Source organism: Pollicipes pollicipes, unplaced genomic scaffold, assembly GCF_011947565.3.
Source record: "Pollicipes pollicipes isolate AB1234 unplaced genomic scaffold, Ppol_2.1 Scaffold_4740;HRSCAF=5597_pilon_pilon_pilon, whole genome shotgun sequence".
NCBI lineage: Eukaryota > Metazoa > Arthropoda > Thecostraca > Pollicipedomorpha > Pollicipedidae > Pollicipes > Pollicipes pollicipes.
This window is the reverse complement of record NW_023596545.1, coordinates 33,895,111-33,912,076: the sequence shown is the minus strand read 5'-3', so window position 1 is coordinate 33,912,076 and position 16,966 is coordinate 33,895,111. Positions and strand designations below refer to the sequence as shown.

Below are 16,966 nucleotides of genomic sequence, written 5' to 3'. Positions count from 1 at the left end.
CCGCGCCGGCGGCCTACCTCTCTACGGTCAGAGTTGCCCGCCTGCCGGCCCGCTGGGATGAGCTGACACTGCGTGCCCAGCGGCCGGTGCCGCCGACACGGAAATGGGGTTCGCCGGGAGCGGCTCGACACGACTTCGATGGACGCTCGGATAGCAATGAGGGTCAGGGGGCCCGCGCTGCAGACGACCTCGGTCCCCCCACTTCGCGCCGCCCCGAGTCGCTACCGGACCCGCCGGACTCCCCACAACTGTCGTCGCAACTCTGGACGATCCTGTGTTGCTGCCTGTCCCGGGTTTCCTGGCGGGACGGTCCAGCTGTATCCCTGCAGGAGGGTCAGGGCAGGCGCCGCAAGCAAAGATGTACACATGTGACCTCGATCTCAAGACTTCCGATGTCATAGACACATGGCAGCGAACAGCGCATTCCCGTTCTTGGAGTTTCACACCCGTCTTGCATGTCTTTATGCCCATGCGTACACCCGTTTTGCTTGGCCATTCGGATAAAATCTTATCCAACTTAGGCGCATATACTCAGCTTGCTATCTGACGAACGGTGGGCGGTCCTGAAAATGCCCTGGGATGCCGAAGCTTCCCTAAGCCAGTAGGAGCTCTATGTGTCAAACCATTTCGCTCCTCGACAAGAAGTAAAGCTAAATTGTGGTCTGAAACCGAGATTTAATACTAGCATTCGTAATAAAGACTAAATAAACGACTTACAGCTAAGTGCGAATGACCGCTCCATAACGAAATAACCACCGATGTATGATGATGGCAGTCGTTAAGCACCAACGCCTAGAGCAATGTTTCGTTTCCTTTTACGGCAGCATTATTCCTCTGGTGCCCGCTGACCGTCGTTTGCCCGTCGGCGTTCGGTATCGATGGTGATGCGGCACACCTGCTGTCGGCGTTCGGTATCGATGGTGATGCGGCACACCTGCTGTCGGCGTTCGGTATCGATGGTGATGCGGCACACCTGCTGTCGGCGTTCGGTATCGATGGTGAGACGGCACGCCGGCTGTCGGCGTTCGGTATCGATGGTGATGCGGCACACCGGCTGTCGGCGTTCGGTATCGATGGTGATGCGGCACGCCGACTGTCGGCGTTCGGTATCGATGGTGATGCGACACACCGGCTGTCGGCGTTCGGTATCGATGGTGATGCGGCACACCGGCTGTCGGCGTTCGGCATAGATGGTGATGCGGCACACCGGCTGTCGGCGTTCGGTATCGATGGTGATGCGGCACACCGGCTGTCAACGGTCGGTATCGATGGTGATACGGCACACCGGCTGTCGGTGTCGTCCCATGACGCGTGCCCGTCTGCCGACAGGCGGTGACCCGAGGAGCCGGTGAGCGGGCGGCCGGGATGACCTCGGCGCAGCCGCCCAGCGCGGCGCCCGGCCCGGTCGCCTGACCATGGCCCAGCTGGCCCTGCCGCCCAGCACCCAGAGCGAGCCCAGCCTGAGCAAGCGGCGCCGTCTCGACACGGTGCTTCAGAAGCTGACGCTCGGCGGCCCCGCGGACGTCGACGATGGCTGCCTCTCCGCGCCGCCCGCACTAGTCGGCCGCCGCCCGCCCGCCGCTGCCATGTTCTCCCGCGGCGAGGCCGAGCCGGAGCGGCCGGCCGAAGAGGCGCCAGAGCCCGGCGCGACCGCCGCGCCCCTGGCGGCGCCGGCGCGCACTGACGCGCTGCTCCGGAGCCCGCGCGCGCTCGGCGCAGACGTGTTCCGCTTCGACAGCGCCGACGGCGAGCGGTTCGCGTGCCGCGCCATCTCGGAGGAGGAGGAGGACGTGTTCTCGCCGGTGTCGTCCAAGTCGCCGCATTCGTCGCTCGACAGCCCGCTCGTCTGCCAGGACTCGCCGCGCGTCGGATTCGGTGCGCTGCGCATCAAGGAGGAGGTCGACTATGAGGCCGACGTGCGGCTGGAGGAGCGCGCACGCGTCATCTGCTCGCCGCCGCGGCTGCAGGTGCCGCCGTGCGAGCGCGAGACGGGCGGCGGCCAGCCGCACAAGTTCACCTTCTGCGCGTGCGCGCAGTGCACGGCCGGCATGGACAGCGAGCACCGGCTGGAAGTGCACAACCGGCTACTGGGCGCCGGCCTGTCGGGCTCGCCGCAGTCGCCGCTGACGCCGGTCAGCCCGGCCACGCCGCTCTCGCAGTCGCCGCTGCCGCTCGAGTACCTGTCGCAGCTGAGCGAGCTGTACCGGCGCCGCAGCCGCTCCGACTCGGACCTGAGCGCGTGGTTCGAGCCGCCGGCGCCGGCGCGCGGCTCCGTGCTGCGGCAGGGCCGACGCGCGCCGCGGCCGCTGCACATTCCGGGCAAGTCGGGCTCGCTCGAGTCGGACCAGTCGTCGCCGCAGGACTCGCCGCTCGACCTGTCGCTGCGCTCTGCGCGGCTCGGCTCGGCCGCCAGCAGCGCCGGCACGCCCGGCTCGGAGGCGGCGGCGCCGCGGCTCGGCGCGCACCCGCTGCTGCGCCTCCGCTCGCCCGGCCTCCACCCGCCCATCCCCATCGTGCACGGCAACGTCGCCTCGCCGACCACGCGAGACTCGGTGGCGCTGCGCTACAACCTAGAGGTGTGCCCCGTGGTGGAGGAGATGCCGCCGGGCACGGACGTGGCCTACGTGTGCCCCGTGTGCGGACAGATGTTCTCGCTGCACGACCGGCTGGCCAAGCACATGGCGTCGCGCCACAAGAGCAAGCCCGTCGACGCCGCCTCCAAGACGTACGTGTGCGACACGTGCAAGCGCTCGTTCGCGCGCAGCGATATGCTGACGCGCCACATGCGGCTGCACACGGGCCTCAAGCCGTACACGTGCCGCGTGTGTGGCCAGGTGTTCTCGCGCTCCGATCACCTGTCGACGCACCAGCGGACGCACACCGGCGAGAAGCCGTACAAGTGCCCGCAGTGTCCGTACGCGGCGTGCCGGCGCGACATGATCACGCGCCACATGCGCACGCACGCGCGCTACGAGCTGGGCGAGGGCGGCGGCGGCGGCAGCGTGGACGAGGCGGGGCCGCCGCGCTCGCCGCGCGCGCCGCCGCGCCGCGCCAACTCGGAGGAGCAGCCGCCCACCTACCTCCGCCAGCTGCCGGCCGCGCTGGGCGGCGCGCAGGAGGCGCCACCGTCGCCGAGCGCGGCGCTCCGCTCACTCTCGGTGCAGAGTCCGGCTCCGATGGAGACGGGCGAGGCGCCGGACCGAGGCTGAGCGCCGGGCGGAGCTCGCGGCGCCGGCGGCCCCTGCCAGCCGCCGACCGCCAGCGGTGCGCAGTGATATTAAAGTATATTTATCAACCTTGCTCAAAGCAGATTGGGCCAGGAGGGGCACTAGCTAGAGCACGACGGCGGGCCAGGGAGCGGCGCCATGGTACAAATGCCCGGCTCTGCTGGCAGTTGGCGGCAGCTGGCGCCGCAGCGCGGGGCGTCCCGCAGCGGGGCAGCCGCCCAGATCTCATGCTTTTCAAGTCTGAGGTGTGCGATGTCGGTACGGGGAGCAGCGCGCGCGTGCGAGCCGAAAGTTTCGCGGCCTGCGACGATCTTGGATGTTACGCTGTTGTAAGCTTTCCCTGCTGGTTATCTTTAAGCCTTTTGCTGGATTTGTGCCATGTGGTGTTTTGCCTAACAGCATCTGTTTTTTATGGCCGTTGATGTTTATAACGGCGCGCTCCCAAGTACCTATCACATTTGAATGGCTCTCTCTAGAGGGGTGTACAGACCTGACCTCATCTGCCTGAGCGATGTCCGCCTCGTGACGTCAGACATCGTCCGCGGATTCCACCGAGCCCCGTCAGTCGGTGCCGGCCGCCAGTCGGCCATTTCAGCTGGACAAAATTCGTCCCACCCACCGCCGCGACACATCAGGTCCCGCCGACGGCCTTCGCACTGCCACGAGGTCCCGCTCTCCCCAGCAGAGCTTCTGCCGGAGGCTCTCGTCTCGCTGCAGCATTGCTATCAGACTATTGTCTCCACCACATCGCCGTACCCTGATCCGATAGCTCACAAAGTTTAGCAGATGTAGCCAGTTCGTGTCCGCCATCCCATTTCATCTGCTCTTTTGATGGCCTGGTCCACGTTGCTTACCTCTCCGTGGCGGCCGGTCCCGGCGTCGATGACGTCACAGATCGCCTCGGCTCTCTGCGGGTCCACGGGGCGCCGGCGCCGGGCGCGGCCTCAGTGCACTGTGCTCACGTCATCGCTTCAATCACCCCGCCGGCCGGCCGCCGCGTCGCTGCCATTTCATACGCGTCGCCGGACTGGCGCCGGCCCGGCTCGCCGCCGCGACGCCGGCACTTTTCTATGTGTTCCCTGCGCGCCGCGCGGGGCGGCGCGTCGACGCGCCGGCCCCGCCGACCGAATGTGATCACCTCGGACGAGTGGAGTCGGAAGAGGAACGGGTGCGGAGGCTGCGCAGGCGGCGGTGGCGGCACGGGTCGAGTGGCGGCCTTGGCGCGGAGGGCCGCCGCAGGGGCCGCTGGGCAGGTGCGGGCGGGTCACCAACCGACTGGTGCAGGCGCCGTGGCGCCGGGCTGACATCGCTGATCTGGTTCGTGACTTTCCCCGATGGCTTTTGGAAATGGGTGGGCGTCGTGCCGTAGACCATAGGCCTGTCAGTCAGCTTCGGGCGGGGTTATCGAAAGTCAGTCACGGGTCGCCCCGCCTGGTCAGTCCTGATCGCGTCCATCGTTGGCGGGCAAGGGAAGGAATATTTCGCTACACAGTTAAATATGCGTAATTTGATATCTCTATCAGCTGCCTCCGTTCAAAGCCAGCGGTGGTGAAAAAATTGCGCTTTGTGAGATCTTTGAGACCGCTACCTACATCCTTCCCGTCGCACGCATACTTCCCATTGCGTTAAACATTGGGCTACGTGTGTGTGTGTGTGTGTGTGATCAATGAAACCCCTGCTAAACCAATCATTGTTCAGTGGGATTTGCACCTAAAGCTAATGCGTTGTCCAGGACTGCCATTGAACGTTACGAAAGTGATCGATCCAGCCCGGTTCATGCTCACTCGCCGAGGTAATTCAAAACAATGGCGACGTTCCAGTGTCACATTATGACTGATGCAGGTATCTCTCACAAGACCCGAAGAATGGTTGTGACTTCCAAAACCTATCACTGAAGGCAAAGATCAAGATGACAGATCTGCCAGAGGAGGAAGCCACGGGTCGCCGCCGACTCCGGGCCGTCTCCTCGTCAGCTCAAATACAGCGGTGCAGTGGAGAACGCTGGAGGCAGTGGGCGGTATTCAGAGCGTTGTTGTAGAGCGAATGTATTTTGAATAAATAATCTGTAAACACGCCTGTGCGGTCGTGGCTCGGATTGTGCGGAGGGGTCGCCTGCCAGACAGCTGAGCGGCGGTGGTGCCGCAGCACCGCGTCTTCTCCGAGCAGAAGAGCTGCGCGCCCGAGTCCATCGGGGCGGATCCAGCCCGCCTCTCTCCGCGCGCAGCACCGGGGTTGTTTAGAAATGTATTGACCTCCACCTGCGCGCATCACGCCACGGTAGACAAACACGCCATGAGCTCCCACGCAGTGCACGTCAAGAGCATCTACCTCGACTCTATTCTCCACGCGCAATACTGGGGGTTTTCAACAAAACTTTTCACCTCCACCTTCGCATCCCCCCACAGCATAACAATGATAGGTGCATATAGGTAGGGTAGGCGCGATAGGCGACAGAATAGGTATAAATGAAAGGTGCTCTCTCATGCCTCTTGTGACACTGCAGTTCTGGCTACATTGACGGGCTGACACGCGGGGGCGCGCCTGTCGGGCCGCGCGGCACCTGGGTCACGTGACCTGGTCCCTGACCTATGGTCGGGGCCGGGCCGCGCGTGGTCACCGCTCTGTGTGGTCAGCCGGCGGAGCGCACAGACGTACAACTTCGCGCTCTTTTCGACTTGTCTACTAACAGGCCGATTGTCTTTGCTTGCCTTATCATCGTCACGTTAGCCATACGTCTGTACGTTGCCTTAGGACTGCTAAATACTAGACTTCCCAACCATGACAATGATCCGTAGGTAAAAAAAAACTACCCCGAGCATGCTATGCCTCGAATCATTGCCTCTAAAAAAGAAGACATACTGGGCCAACAGACAAACAGACGCGTTCTGACCACATCGGACAATTTTCTGGACACTTCCAACAAAACTACACGAAAGCGCAACTTACAGTGAAACATTTTCCCTCTTAACCAAGATGCCACTGCTACAAACGCGACCCTGCACGCAAAAGCACGTCTACGGTTCGGTTCCGTGCAGTCTGCACAAATTTCGTCCCTGAAACGATCTGAGTCTAGCCTCCCAGCGTCTGTCTTCTGCAGTCACCCCGATGATCCCGAAATACAACACGCAGTACGAACTGTTGACAAACGGCCAAATCCTACATACAACTTGGCCTGGCCAGCTGACCAGTTTTCCAACGCGTCTCATGCAAGGTTCGCCGCGCCCTCCCGACAACACCGACCGCAAGTGACTCAAAACAACACAGTTCCATCGCAGCACCCCACAGCCAGCCGGGACGGACGTAAGTTTGGCCGGCGCGGAACCCCAGCGAACTCCGAGCGACGCCCCGCCCGCCGCCCGTCCAACAGTTCCACCCGCGGAGCGCGGGAGAACCGACCCGGCTACTTGCGTGCCGTGTCGTAGTTGGCGACGAACCAGTCGACCGTCTCCTGTACGGCCTGGCGCAGAGGCGTGAACTGGAAGTCGGGCAGGTACCTGCGAACCAGCGGGGCCCGGGCTCAGGAGGAGGCGGGCGACTTCTGCCCCGCGGCAGCTCGCCACGGCAGACCCGTGCGCACGCACGCGTCCGTCCGCTGCTGGCGGGGCGTACGACGCAGGGCCGGTCAAGGGGACGCAGGACGACAAGATGCCATGGCGGCCAGGTGTGACACCGGTGCACCCGGCCGGCCGGGGACCCAGAGCCGTCCCGGCCGCTCCAGTGCCTGCTCTAGCCCCTGTTCCGGCGCGGGTCCCCAGGTTCTACTACTACTACTACTACTCTCCCCAGGTTCTACTACTACTCTCCCCAGGTTCGACGCAGGTCTCTCTCCAGCCCTAGTCTGGACCCTCGGCTAGGAGGCGATCCAGCCCTTTCCCACCGTCCCTACCGGCGCAGTTTGGCGTTGCTGGCCGTCTTCTTGTACTGGCCGTCCGCGTGGCTGTCGTCCTGCACCACCTGGCCTTGGAAGCCGATGGCGTCCAGCACCATCTGAGCCGCGTCCCGTATCGAAACCTCGTCCGACTCGTCCACTGCACCAGCGGGAGAACGGGTCAGGGCTGCGCCCCCGCACGAGTCCGGAGAACGAGTCCAACGATGGGACGGGACGAGAACGGGGCAGGGCCTCGTCCACAACAGGACCGGAACAACGATTCCAGAGCCCCGAACACCACGAGGAAGCGGCACAAACTGCAGCAACGCGTGAACCAGTCCGGACTCGTCCACTGCGGGACCCGGACGAGGACAACCCAGCGACTCGTCCAGCGACGAGACCGAGCCGGACGCTTCGTCCATGACGGGACCGCTCCCACGAGCCAGCGCGCCGTCCGGTGTCCCGCGGCGGCCGTCCGGCAGACCCGCCGCACAGCGCCTCCACAGTCAAAAAGCGGGGCAGTGGCCACGCTGCACGGACCGCCGCCGCCCCGACTCGACCACCGGCCACCCACTCCCCGCACTTCTCTCGGCACGTCACGCCGCCGCCAGTCCGCGTCTGGCCAGCACGAACCGGCCGTCGCGCCGCCACTCACCGGAGAGGATGATGGGGTCGACCTCAGTGTACTCGCGCAGCGCCCACACCATCAGGCGGGCCAGGTCGAGCGAGTAGATGAACTGACGCAGCGGCCGGCCGGTGCCCCAGATCACGAACGGCTCGCCCGACTGCTTGGCCAGGTACGCCTGCGCGGCGGCGGCGGTCAGCGGTCAGCCGGGCGGCGCGGACGAGGTTGGCACGAGACCGGGCGTGCGTATCGCCTGTTGGCTGCAGGACAGTTCGGTCTGCAAATGAAGTGGGCTCTAGCTTGTCCTTAACAGCAGCAGCGCGACAACCAGCATGACGACGATTGCTGCCCCTGGCCTCAGGCCCGCGGAGAGCTGCCAAAATCCCACGTTCCCGATGTTGACGTCCGTGTGCGTCATCAGCCCACGTTAGTCGCGTCACCAGCAGAGACTAGGCGCGGGGCATCGCCACCGAAGCGGCCGGTCGGCCGCCTGGGCGCCGCCCCCTTCGTCCCGGCGGCGCGCCTGAGCAGCCCTGAGTCAGGCGCCTCAGAGACGCAGCTCCAGGGCGTCAGCGCATATCCCGGATCAACGCGACCCATCCGCAGGACGGTTCCATCCACCGCTCTTCACAGTCCGACAGTGTCTTCACAGTCCGGCAGCACCCGAGTCTGTCCGCGCCGCGTCGTGGCCCCAACCTTATGCATGAGGCCGGGCAGCACGTGGCCGTCCTGCATGTTGAAGTTGTCGTGCGGCCCAAACACGTTGGTCGGGATGACGGACGTGAAGCGGCGGCCGTGCTGCTGCGCGTACGCCCGGTTCTGCACGTCCACCAGCCGCTTGGCGTGGCTGTAGCCGAAGTTGGACGGGTGCGGCGGCCCGTTGTGCACCTGGCGGGGACGGCCGGCGGCGCTGAGCAGGCGCGACCGACTGGCTCCCGGCCGCCGCTCAGACCGTCACGCTCGATACACCCGGGTAGCTGTGTCACGTTTGCACATGCCACTGCGTGTGATTTGGGAGCGGCCTCAGCTAAGACGCCAGCAAACAAGACGCAACACATGGGAATCATTCCGACAGGGATAATGTCAATGACAATATAGGTAACATGTCGCGTTCACTCACATCCCTTCGAGTACCATCAGGAGTCAGCCATTGCAGAAAATCGCTAGACGTTTAGTGAACGCATGCGAGTCCGATCTCAAACAGAGTAAACGTGCTTACTAACAAAATATAAGCGAGTATGGGCAGATAATGTTCTTCATACGATACTACAAGCCTCAACGAAAATAATCATCGCAACCATCCCAGCATTTAACCGACGCTGCGGTGAACTGGAGACCTGCAGCCACCGGTCACATCATCATCAGGCGCGTCCAGTCCAACCTCATAGGGGAGCAGCAGTCCCTTCAGCAGCAACGCCTTCGTGCGAAGCATGAGCCACAGATAAACGACGTCCCCGGTCAGCCCGCCTGGCTGTTGGTGACCATCGGCACGTGGCCGAAAACGGAGCGCTCACCATCGTCTCGTCGATCGGGTAGCTGGTCTTGTCGGGGAAGATGCAGGTGGAGAGGCACGACACCACCTTCTGCACGTCGTGCTGGTGCGCCGACTCAAGCACGTTGTCGTTGATCAGGATGTTCTTGCGCTGCAATTCACACGGCGCAGCTCAGTGAGTGTCGAAGGCGCGTTTCGTGGTGATGTTTATGGGTGTGAGCGATTTCGACGAGGGCGTTTCATTAACAGGTTTCTCGATAGTGGGCTCACAGAATGAAACAATGCCGATATGGACATAGCTGATAATCGCATTTCTTACTTTCCACAGCTTTCTTTCGCTAACGATCCTAAAATACCAAATTTCTGAACCAATTGTGCTCACGAATGGCTAACCTCCGAAGCCATGGTATAAATGGTGCAAAGGCACTGCATGCAATGCTAGCGTGCTTGTCGCCGCTACATTCGGAAGCTATAGGTGTATCGGTGGTAAAAAAAATATTTCGGTCATTCTGCTGTCCTGAGAGAGAAAGGATTAAGCACCACCAGGTGAAATGTTCAGAAGCGTTTTTAGGTTTCGGCAAATCAAACATGCTTCGAAATTTATCAGTGACCAAATTTCCGTATTGCTGGAAAGCCGACATCCTTTCGCATCTAGTCATTGTTGTTGTGGTATAGCAATCAACAATATTCATAAAAATAGAAGAAAACCATTCTATTAGACTCCAAATTGGCTGTGCTTATCCACTCTCCAAAGGTAAAAAGGTCAACCGCCCAAATTGCCATGATTAGTCTTTTGGCCAGCGCTGAATTGGTGTCTCTTTTTCGGGTCTGCTAAGGCAGGAAGACAAACTGATCAAAACCTCATACCGTCTTTCTTAGCGTCCCTGTTACGTCGTAAGAACACCAGATACGGGCTCACAGCAGCAGAATATTGGTCTGACACGATCTAACAAACAATTGTTGTTGTCGTTGAGTTGCACACACACACACATCCGTTCCGCACCAATCTCTAAACAGCGTACAGTGATTCATTCCCTGAATTGCTCCTGAGAAGACATCAGTACGTTTGCACCTGATTTAGATGCTAAAATCAAGTAAGTCTCGAGAAATCAACTCAACAGGTTCGGTGCTGCCCCAGTGAAGACCGGCGGAAATAGGACCGTGTTGTCCGCGAGCCAACACGTGCATACACCCGTTCGAGCGCAACATCTTCGTTAGTGGGTCCCTGTGCGACGACTCTTCTGTGGGCCGGGCCCAAAGTGAGCGTGGTCAGACACCGGCCGCGACACCCCAGTCACGGCCGCGTCACGCCCCTCGACACCCTGCCAGTGACTCGGGGAGCTGGCCAGGTTTAGCGACCGGTTCTGCGCGCGCACTTCTTTTCCGCATCGGTCACGTCACGTGTCATTGTCAGTTCGGCGCTTGGGCCTTCCCAGCTGCTCGCGTCGGCGCTGGTGTCGCCCTCTCAGCTCGACAACTGGCAGACCCTGCACTGCCGCAGCGAGTGACGATGGCGCCTCCTGGTGATCAGAACCGCATCGACCGCCCTACCTCGGACTTTTCCGTTGTCGTGGGTCACCATCGCTACTAGCGCGTACACAGTACACAAAAGCCCGTGACCCATTACAAGGGCCTAGAGCCAGAACGACCGGAGACATCCGGAGGATGAGCCGCAGAGCAGCTGACGCCCGCAGCCGACTGCCATCAGAGCAGCTGACGCCCGCAGCCGACTGCCGTCCGAGCAGCTGACGCCCGCAGCCGACTGCCGTCTGAGCAGCTGACGCCTGCAGGCGACTGCCGTCCGAGCAGCTGACGCCCGCAGCCGACTGCCGTCTGAGCAGCTGACGCCCGCAGCCGACTGCCATCCGAGCAGCTGACGCCCGCAGCCGACTGCCGTCTGAGCAGCTGACGCCAGCAGCCGACTGCCGTCTGAGCAGCTGACGCCCGCAGCCGACTGCCATCTGAGCAGCTGACGCCCACAGCCGACTGCCGTCTGAGCAGCTGACGCTTGCAGCCGACTGCCATCTGAGCAGCTGACGCTTGCAGCCGACTGCTATCAGAGCAGCTGACGCCTGCAGCCGACCGCCATCTGAGCAGCTGGCGCCTGCAGCCGACTGCCGTCTGATTTCGACAGTGTAAGATTGCAGCATAAGAAAACCAGACTGACAGAACGAATGCTCAAAAGATAGACGCAGCGGCATCCAAACAACTAAATTAGTAGCGTACGTACCTACGTGCGTGCGTGCGTGTGTGCATGCGTGCGTGCATGCGTGCGTGCATGCGTGCGTGCATGCGTGCGTGCGTGCGTGCGTGCGTGTGAGCGTCCGGATGTATCGCCGAGATACACAGCGCAGACGGCTGTGCCGAAGACAGTGCCAAGTATATGCACCCCGGGTACAACCCTCGTGACGCTCCACGGCACAATCTCACGCCGCTCCGACGTCCGGAACGGCCGTGGCGCGTGCGGAAAGGGGACCGTGTTCGCAGGTTTCGTGACGACAAAACCTAACGTGGATGGGGGACGGGCAGAGCCATCTTCGAGGGTTGAAAAACATGCCGCGACAGCTCGAACTGGAATGAATGCCACCGTCTTCGGGACACTCACTATCTGCGCTAGGTGCCCAAAACAGCTCAGACATTTACATTGTACATTCCGACGATCCTTCGAATAGCAAGGCCTCACACGGTAAAGAAGCCCGTGTAAACATGCCGGACATCAGCTTATATGCACACACCACGTACACTACCCGATCCCCGTAGCGGGCCGTAGTGTCGATCGATTCCATTCGTATATTACTACTATGTAATGCAAGAGCGTTACTTGGCGCGACGATTGGCAAGGCCTTAAGAGGCGACTGGGTGACGGGACTGAAAGGCAAATGTGACGCCTTGTACGGACTTCGAAGGCGTGGCGTGCAGGTTAGTGCTTCACTCCGAGAGAATACGTAACCACCGTCAACGGCAGCGCCCCTTCGCACAGCGGGCCAAGCGGGTACCGCCTGTGGCACCTAAATGACACAACGCAGCACCTTAAAAGCCAAGACCAAGAATGTGGTGTACAGGAAAGCCCTGCAATCGTAAGATTCGTGGCTTCGGGTGTGCAACTGCGGCATGATCGCGACGCACACCGGTCTCCAGCCTGCACGTCCTGCCCATCGCCATGCTACGTCGTGTGTGGTCTCTCTTACTCAGCGCCGAACCCGTCCGCTGTCGGGAGTGCCAGACCCCGGCAGTGGACCGTACTGCGGTGCCCTGGAGGGACGCGTGAGCTCACTGACTGGTCAGCTGGTTAGGTAACAATTCGGTAGAGCGGGATACTTGTCGGCAGCTATCTTGCTTGTGCAGCTTGCGTGATTGCGCGCAAACGTGCCACGGTTTTGGCTTTGACCCTTTGGTGCGAATGCTCGTAACTGATGTCTCGTTCGGTGTTTTATCTAAATGCTGGGGCGCGACACGCAACACATGTTCTGCTATGACTAAGCTATGGAAATCAATGTCAAATGCAGTGTCATTTCTTCAAAAACGCATAAAATCTTAGTACCCGATCGTGCGTACATACGTACACGCCCAGGATCTCGCTCAACCCCCCCCCCCCCCCCCCTCCCCCGGTTAGTGAGGTCACGTTCGCACAGCGTACATCGGGCCAATGTGGGTCTAAATCGAATCTCGACCTGGTTTGACATCTGGTGCCGCACATCTGCGTCCGACCATGCACCTGTTCAAAACGACGTGAGACGAAGTCCAGAAGAAGGCAGGAGGGCGAATCAAGCGAAACTCCTGCTTCGCACAATCTCTAAACCCCCACCCCTCCTCGGAAAACGAACTACTAGCGACGCTAACGCACAGATCGGGGAGGTCCGAGGTAGGGCGGTCGATGCGATTCTGGTCACCAGGAGGCGCCATCGCCACTCGCTGCGGCAGTGCAGGGTCTGCCAGTTGAGCTGAGAGGGCGACACCAGCGCCGACACGATCAGCTGGGAAGGCCCAAGCGCCGAACTGACCATGACACGTGACGTGACCGATGCGGGAGGAAACTGCGCGCGGCACCGGCCGCTAGACCCGGCCAGCTCCCCGAGTCACCGGCAGAGTGTCGAGGGACGTGACGTGGCCGAGACTGGGATGTCACGGCCGGTGTCTGATCACGAGAAGCGACACGCTCTGACCATCACGCGACAGGAGGGGAGAGTTGCGAGATAGTAAACCCCGATGCAGATATCGCCGTTGAGCCCGTCGAGCGACCGTCACAGCTGTCTCACTCTGCTCTTTGTCTGCACTGAGTGCAGACTGCGGGTAGACGGGACTGACGTGGATATCTGATGTCTTACCTGTGACTGGTAGTCATTACTGATCTTTCAAACCGTTTTCCGTTTCTGGCAAACACATTCGGTGTTTCAATATAACAAAGCGAGTATCCGGTGCTGTCGAGATGATAAATGCATTTTCTTGGCAATAATCGCTTATTAATATTCCTTGCACCGTACTGCTAGCTTCTTTCTTGCTCGCTGGAGCATTCACGCAAGTGTACTATCTGAATGCTATGGATTTCCTTCTTTCCAAACATGCAGCAAGAAAACCAGGGTCCCCTTTCTATGACATCCAATTACGTGGACATTAGCCAATTAGCGTAGGCTTCATTGGGAACAAGCACCATCCGCCGCCAGCCAGCTGACTAGTCTCCGGCGCGACGTGTCTAATGTTAACGCCCTGCCGTCGCCCTGCATACGCCGTGCAATGTCACAGAGACTGCAACGCCAGGAGCGGCCGACAGACGCTCCAGTTCAAGCTCGAGGCGCTCATTGAAATCGGTGAGAGAACAGATGAGACGGAACGTAATGCTGTATGTGGTTTTTAAAGCATGAAACCATTTTCAGCAACTCTTCCTTTTGCTTTCCACAGAAGCTGCTTTCAGTCCTACTTATTGCAAAGGCCTCAGCGGCACAGTCCCAACACAGTTCCGCCCCAGCGACACAGCACGTCACAGTCTTGCCCGTCACAGTCCTGCCCCGGCGACAGTCCCGAAACAGTGAAACAGTCCTTCCCCAGCGGCACAGTCCGTCACATTTCTGCCCCAGCGACACGGCCCCGTCACAGTCCTGTCCCGGCGACACAGTTCCGGAACAGTCCTCCCCCAGCGGCACAGTTCCGAGCCAATCCTGCCCAGCGACTCCGTTGGGACAATCCCGCCCCAGCGACACAGTCCTGCTAAAGCCCTCCCTAGCGACAAGTCCCGCCACAGTCCCGCCCCGGCGACACAGTCTCATCACATTCTTGCCCCAGCGACACAGTCTCACCGGTTCTTCCCCGACGACACAGTCCCGCTAGTCCTCCCCAGCGACACCGTCCCATCACCAGCATTCCCCAGCGACACAGTCCCGCCAGTCCTCTCCCAGCGACGCAGTCCCACCACTAGCATTCCCCTGCGAAACAGTCCCACCAGTCCTCCCCAGCGACACAGTCCATCACCCGCATGCCCCATCGACGCAGTCCCGCCAGTTCTGCCGGCACGACAGCCGTAACGTCCGTGCCGAGACGGGCCGACCCGGTCCCGGCCGAGGCGGCGGCAGCGGGGCGCCGCTCACCAGGAAGTCGCAGTTGTAGCGCAGGTTGCGGAAGAGGCCGCCGACCATGGCCGCCAGGTGGATGACGTGAGTGGGTCGGTGGCGCTCGAAGATGGCGCGCGTCGCCGCCGGGTCCCTGGGGAGGCAGCGGGGGAGCGGCGGGAAGGGGGTCAGCTGGTGGCCGCGGACCGGCATGGTGGGAGGTGACGAGGTAGCAGCACAGGGGAGAGAAGCATGGGTGGGGGCGAAGGGACGGTAGCAGGGGGCGGTAGAGGAGGTGGCAAGTGAGCGGTGTAAGGGGATGCACGAGGACAGTGGCAGAGATGGGGGCACAGGCTGCACTATGGAACAATCAAAGGAGCAGGGGGACAGGGGTAGGGGATGGGTGACCAAAACAGGAAATGACCAATTCATGGCAGAATGATAACATTGAATAAAAAGTGCACTCAGTAAGCTGACCAGGAAATCAATGCATCTTAATGGTTCAAACTGTCTGCATGCCATATAGTTGGCTTGAGAGCCATAGGTCACAGCATTTATATGATGCCTGAATATATTGAGCATTGAATGACTGCCATGAGGCCTGATGGAGTTTGACATGTGCTGCCTTTCATGGGTGTGTATGCTGGGTTCATTACCCATCCTGGGGCTGCTTGCTTTTGAAAGGATGCCATCTGCCACATCCTGATTCTGAAAGTGCTGCACAATAATCATGAACATTCACACAGCTAATGTTGTCAGCCAAACACATTTCAGGGAAGGGTGTGCGCTCACGTCAGGTCGCCATCCTTGGAGCTGAGGAACACCCATGTCTCGCCCGGTCTCTTCAGCTCCTTCTCTACCAGTGTCTGGATGGCTTTGCCCACCAGGCCGGTGCCACCCGTCACCAGGATGATGTTGCCACCAGACATGTTGAGCTGCAGGAGCACAGTGATGACAAGGTGCTGACTGCCAGGAGCCAGACTAAACATGAGATCTTGTACACCAGACAAGATTGGAAATAAAGGTGTTGCCTAGTGCATACAGATTACTGTGTTTAGTCAACTTAACCCATCTCTAGGGCAGGCCATAAATGGATGACACAGGCCATTATGTATCACACATGGTAGTCCCTGTGGGTGTGTAATTGCCTGCAATGCATCTGGAGATATTTGCATACAAAAAAATCATGACAGAGCTCAGAGCAAATGCTCAGAGCTGACACCACATTGCTCAAGTTCAAATCTGGTATGCCCATTAATTGTGGTTATGGCTGACTAAGCATAAAGACACATCAGTCCCATGGTCTGGAGAGCATCACAGATCTGTTTGGACAAAGAGAAACAGCAGTTATATGCCTTCAGCCATCAAATGAAAGTTTCAGATGCCCACATGATTGCTGTGCAAAACACTAGAAAGTAATAAAACATCACCAGCAAGACCCCTCAAAGTTGTGTTCACAATAAGGATCATAATGTATGAACGTTCTCACCACAGAACCCCCCCCCCCCCCCATGAGGTGATGAGGATGAAAAATCACGGCTCAAATACTAGCTTTAATAACAGCTTAGAAGCCTCCAGTCCCTTTTCTGCCACCTAGGTTGCACCATTGAGACCATTTTAAAAGGCTGACCAGCTTTCAAGGCACCGTAGAAAGCCTGTGGGAAGTGGGCTTCAACATCCGTGCACGCTCCAAACTTTATTCCATTCAGTGGAAGTTGTCCCGATGATACCTTGCCTCAAGACGCCAACACAAGTGTATCTGATCCTGACTTCTGATTCAGTTTTATGTAGGGCCTTACGACTTTGAGCACATTCATCGAAAGCTGTAGTAGGTCGCAGACGCGCCATTTAATGTCATTAAGATACTTTTTGGTTTTAGGTAAAAAGCTGATGTGGCTGGTAAATGTTTTACATTGTGCTCCCACTCTGGAGATAGTTTAGATGTTCTGAGGCTAGTTTGTTTGCTTTATCAGTTATATAAAATTATTTTGGATCGTAAATTAAGTTATATTTTATCAAAAGGCATGTATGTAACGCAAACACAGACCACTCTCCCTTACCTATAAATAATGTCAAACCATTTCCTTCACATTCTCTTGGTTGCGCCGCTTGCAGCTTCCAAATCTTGTGTGGCTTGGAGCCTGTCTTGCTGCCTTGGGTGTTGTGATTGGTAACCGCCCGGTTCTGGGGCATTGGCCAGCCGTGTGGGTTAAC

At 59.5% G+C, this 16,966-nt stretch overlaps 2 protein-coding genes across 3 annotated transcripts; one reads left to right on the top strand and one right to left on the bottom strand.

The window, feature by feature from the left end:
* The first annotated feature begins 1,415 nt into the window (after nt 1-1,415).
* LOC119098251 (zinc finger protein 500) lies at nt 1,416-3,209 on the top strand. Its single transcript, XM_037221175.1, has 5 exons — nt 1,416-1,559; nt 1,779-2,072; nt 2,160-2,390; nt 2,463-3,095; nt 3,165-3,209. The coding sequence occupies exons 1-5, from the start codon at nt 1,416-1,418 to the stop codon at nt 3,207-3,209; spliced, it is 1,347 nt and encodes a 448-aa protein (XP_037077070.1).
* Nucleotides 3,210-6,404: 3,195 nt separating this feature from the next.
* On the bottom strand, nt 6,405-16,558 carry LOC119099084 (GDP-L-fucose synthase). 2 transcript variants are annotated; one of them, XM_037222140.1, is made up of 8 exons: nt 16,483-16,558; nt 15,545-15,687; nt 14,792-14,906; nt 9,235-9,363; nt 8,417-8,608; nt 7,751-7,898; nt 7,114-7,255; nt 6,405-6,721 (listed from the first exon to the last, which is right to left on the bottom strand). In XM_037222140.1, the coding sequence occupies exons 2-8, from the start codon at nt 15,679-15,681 to the stop codon at nt 6,628-6,630; spliced, it is 957 nt and encodes a 318-aa protein (XP_037078035.1). In that variant the 5' UTR covers nt 15,682-15,687; nt 16,483-16,558; the 3' UTR covers nt 6,405-6,627. The 2 variants fall into 2 exon arrangements, with proteins under 2 accessions (XP_037078035.1, XP_037078036.1); XM_037222141.1 differs by lacking the exon at nt 16,483-16,558 and adding an exon at nt 16,383-16,430.
* Nucleotides 16,559-16,966: the final 408 nt, after the last annotated feature.

What these genes read in the sequence shown, in the direction of transcription:
- LOC119098251 (XM_037221175.1), top strand. Translation starts at nt 1,416, where the DNA reads ATGGCCCAGCTGGCCCTGCCGCCCAGCACCCAGAGCGAGCCCAGCCTG. An exon ending in TCTCCGCGCCGCCCGCACTA is followed by an intron (nt 1,560 to 1,778) that starts GTCGGCCGCCGC and finishes GCCATCTCGGAG; the next exon opens with GAGGAGGAGGACGTGTTCTC. An exon ending in ACAGCGAGCACCGGCTGGAA is followed by an intron (nt 2,073 to 2,159) that starts GTGCACAACCGG and finishes CCGCTCTCGCAG; the next exon opens with TCGCCGCTGCCGCTCGAGTA.
- LOC119099084 (XM_037222140.1), bottom strand. Translation starts at nt 15,681, where the DNA reads ATGTCTGGTGGCAACATCATCCTGGTGACGGGTGGCACCGGCCTGGTG. An exon ending in TGCCCGGCCTCATGCATAAG is followed by an intron (nt 7,899 to 8,416) that starts GTTGGGGCCACG and finishes GCCGCCGCGCAG; the next exon opens with GCGTACCTGGCCAAGCAGTC. An exon ending in AGCAACGCCAAACTGCGCCG is followed by an intron (nt 6,722 to 7,113) that starts GTAGGGACGGTG and finishes GCTGGTTCGCAG; the next exon opens with GTACCTGCCCGACTTCCAGT.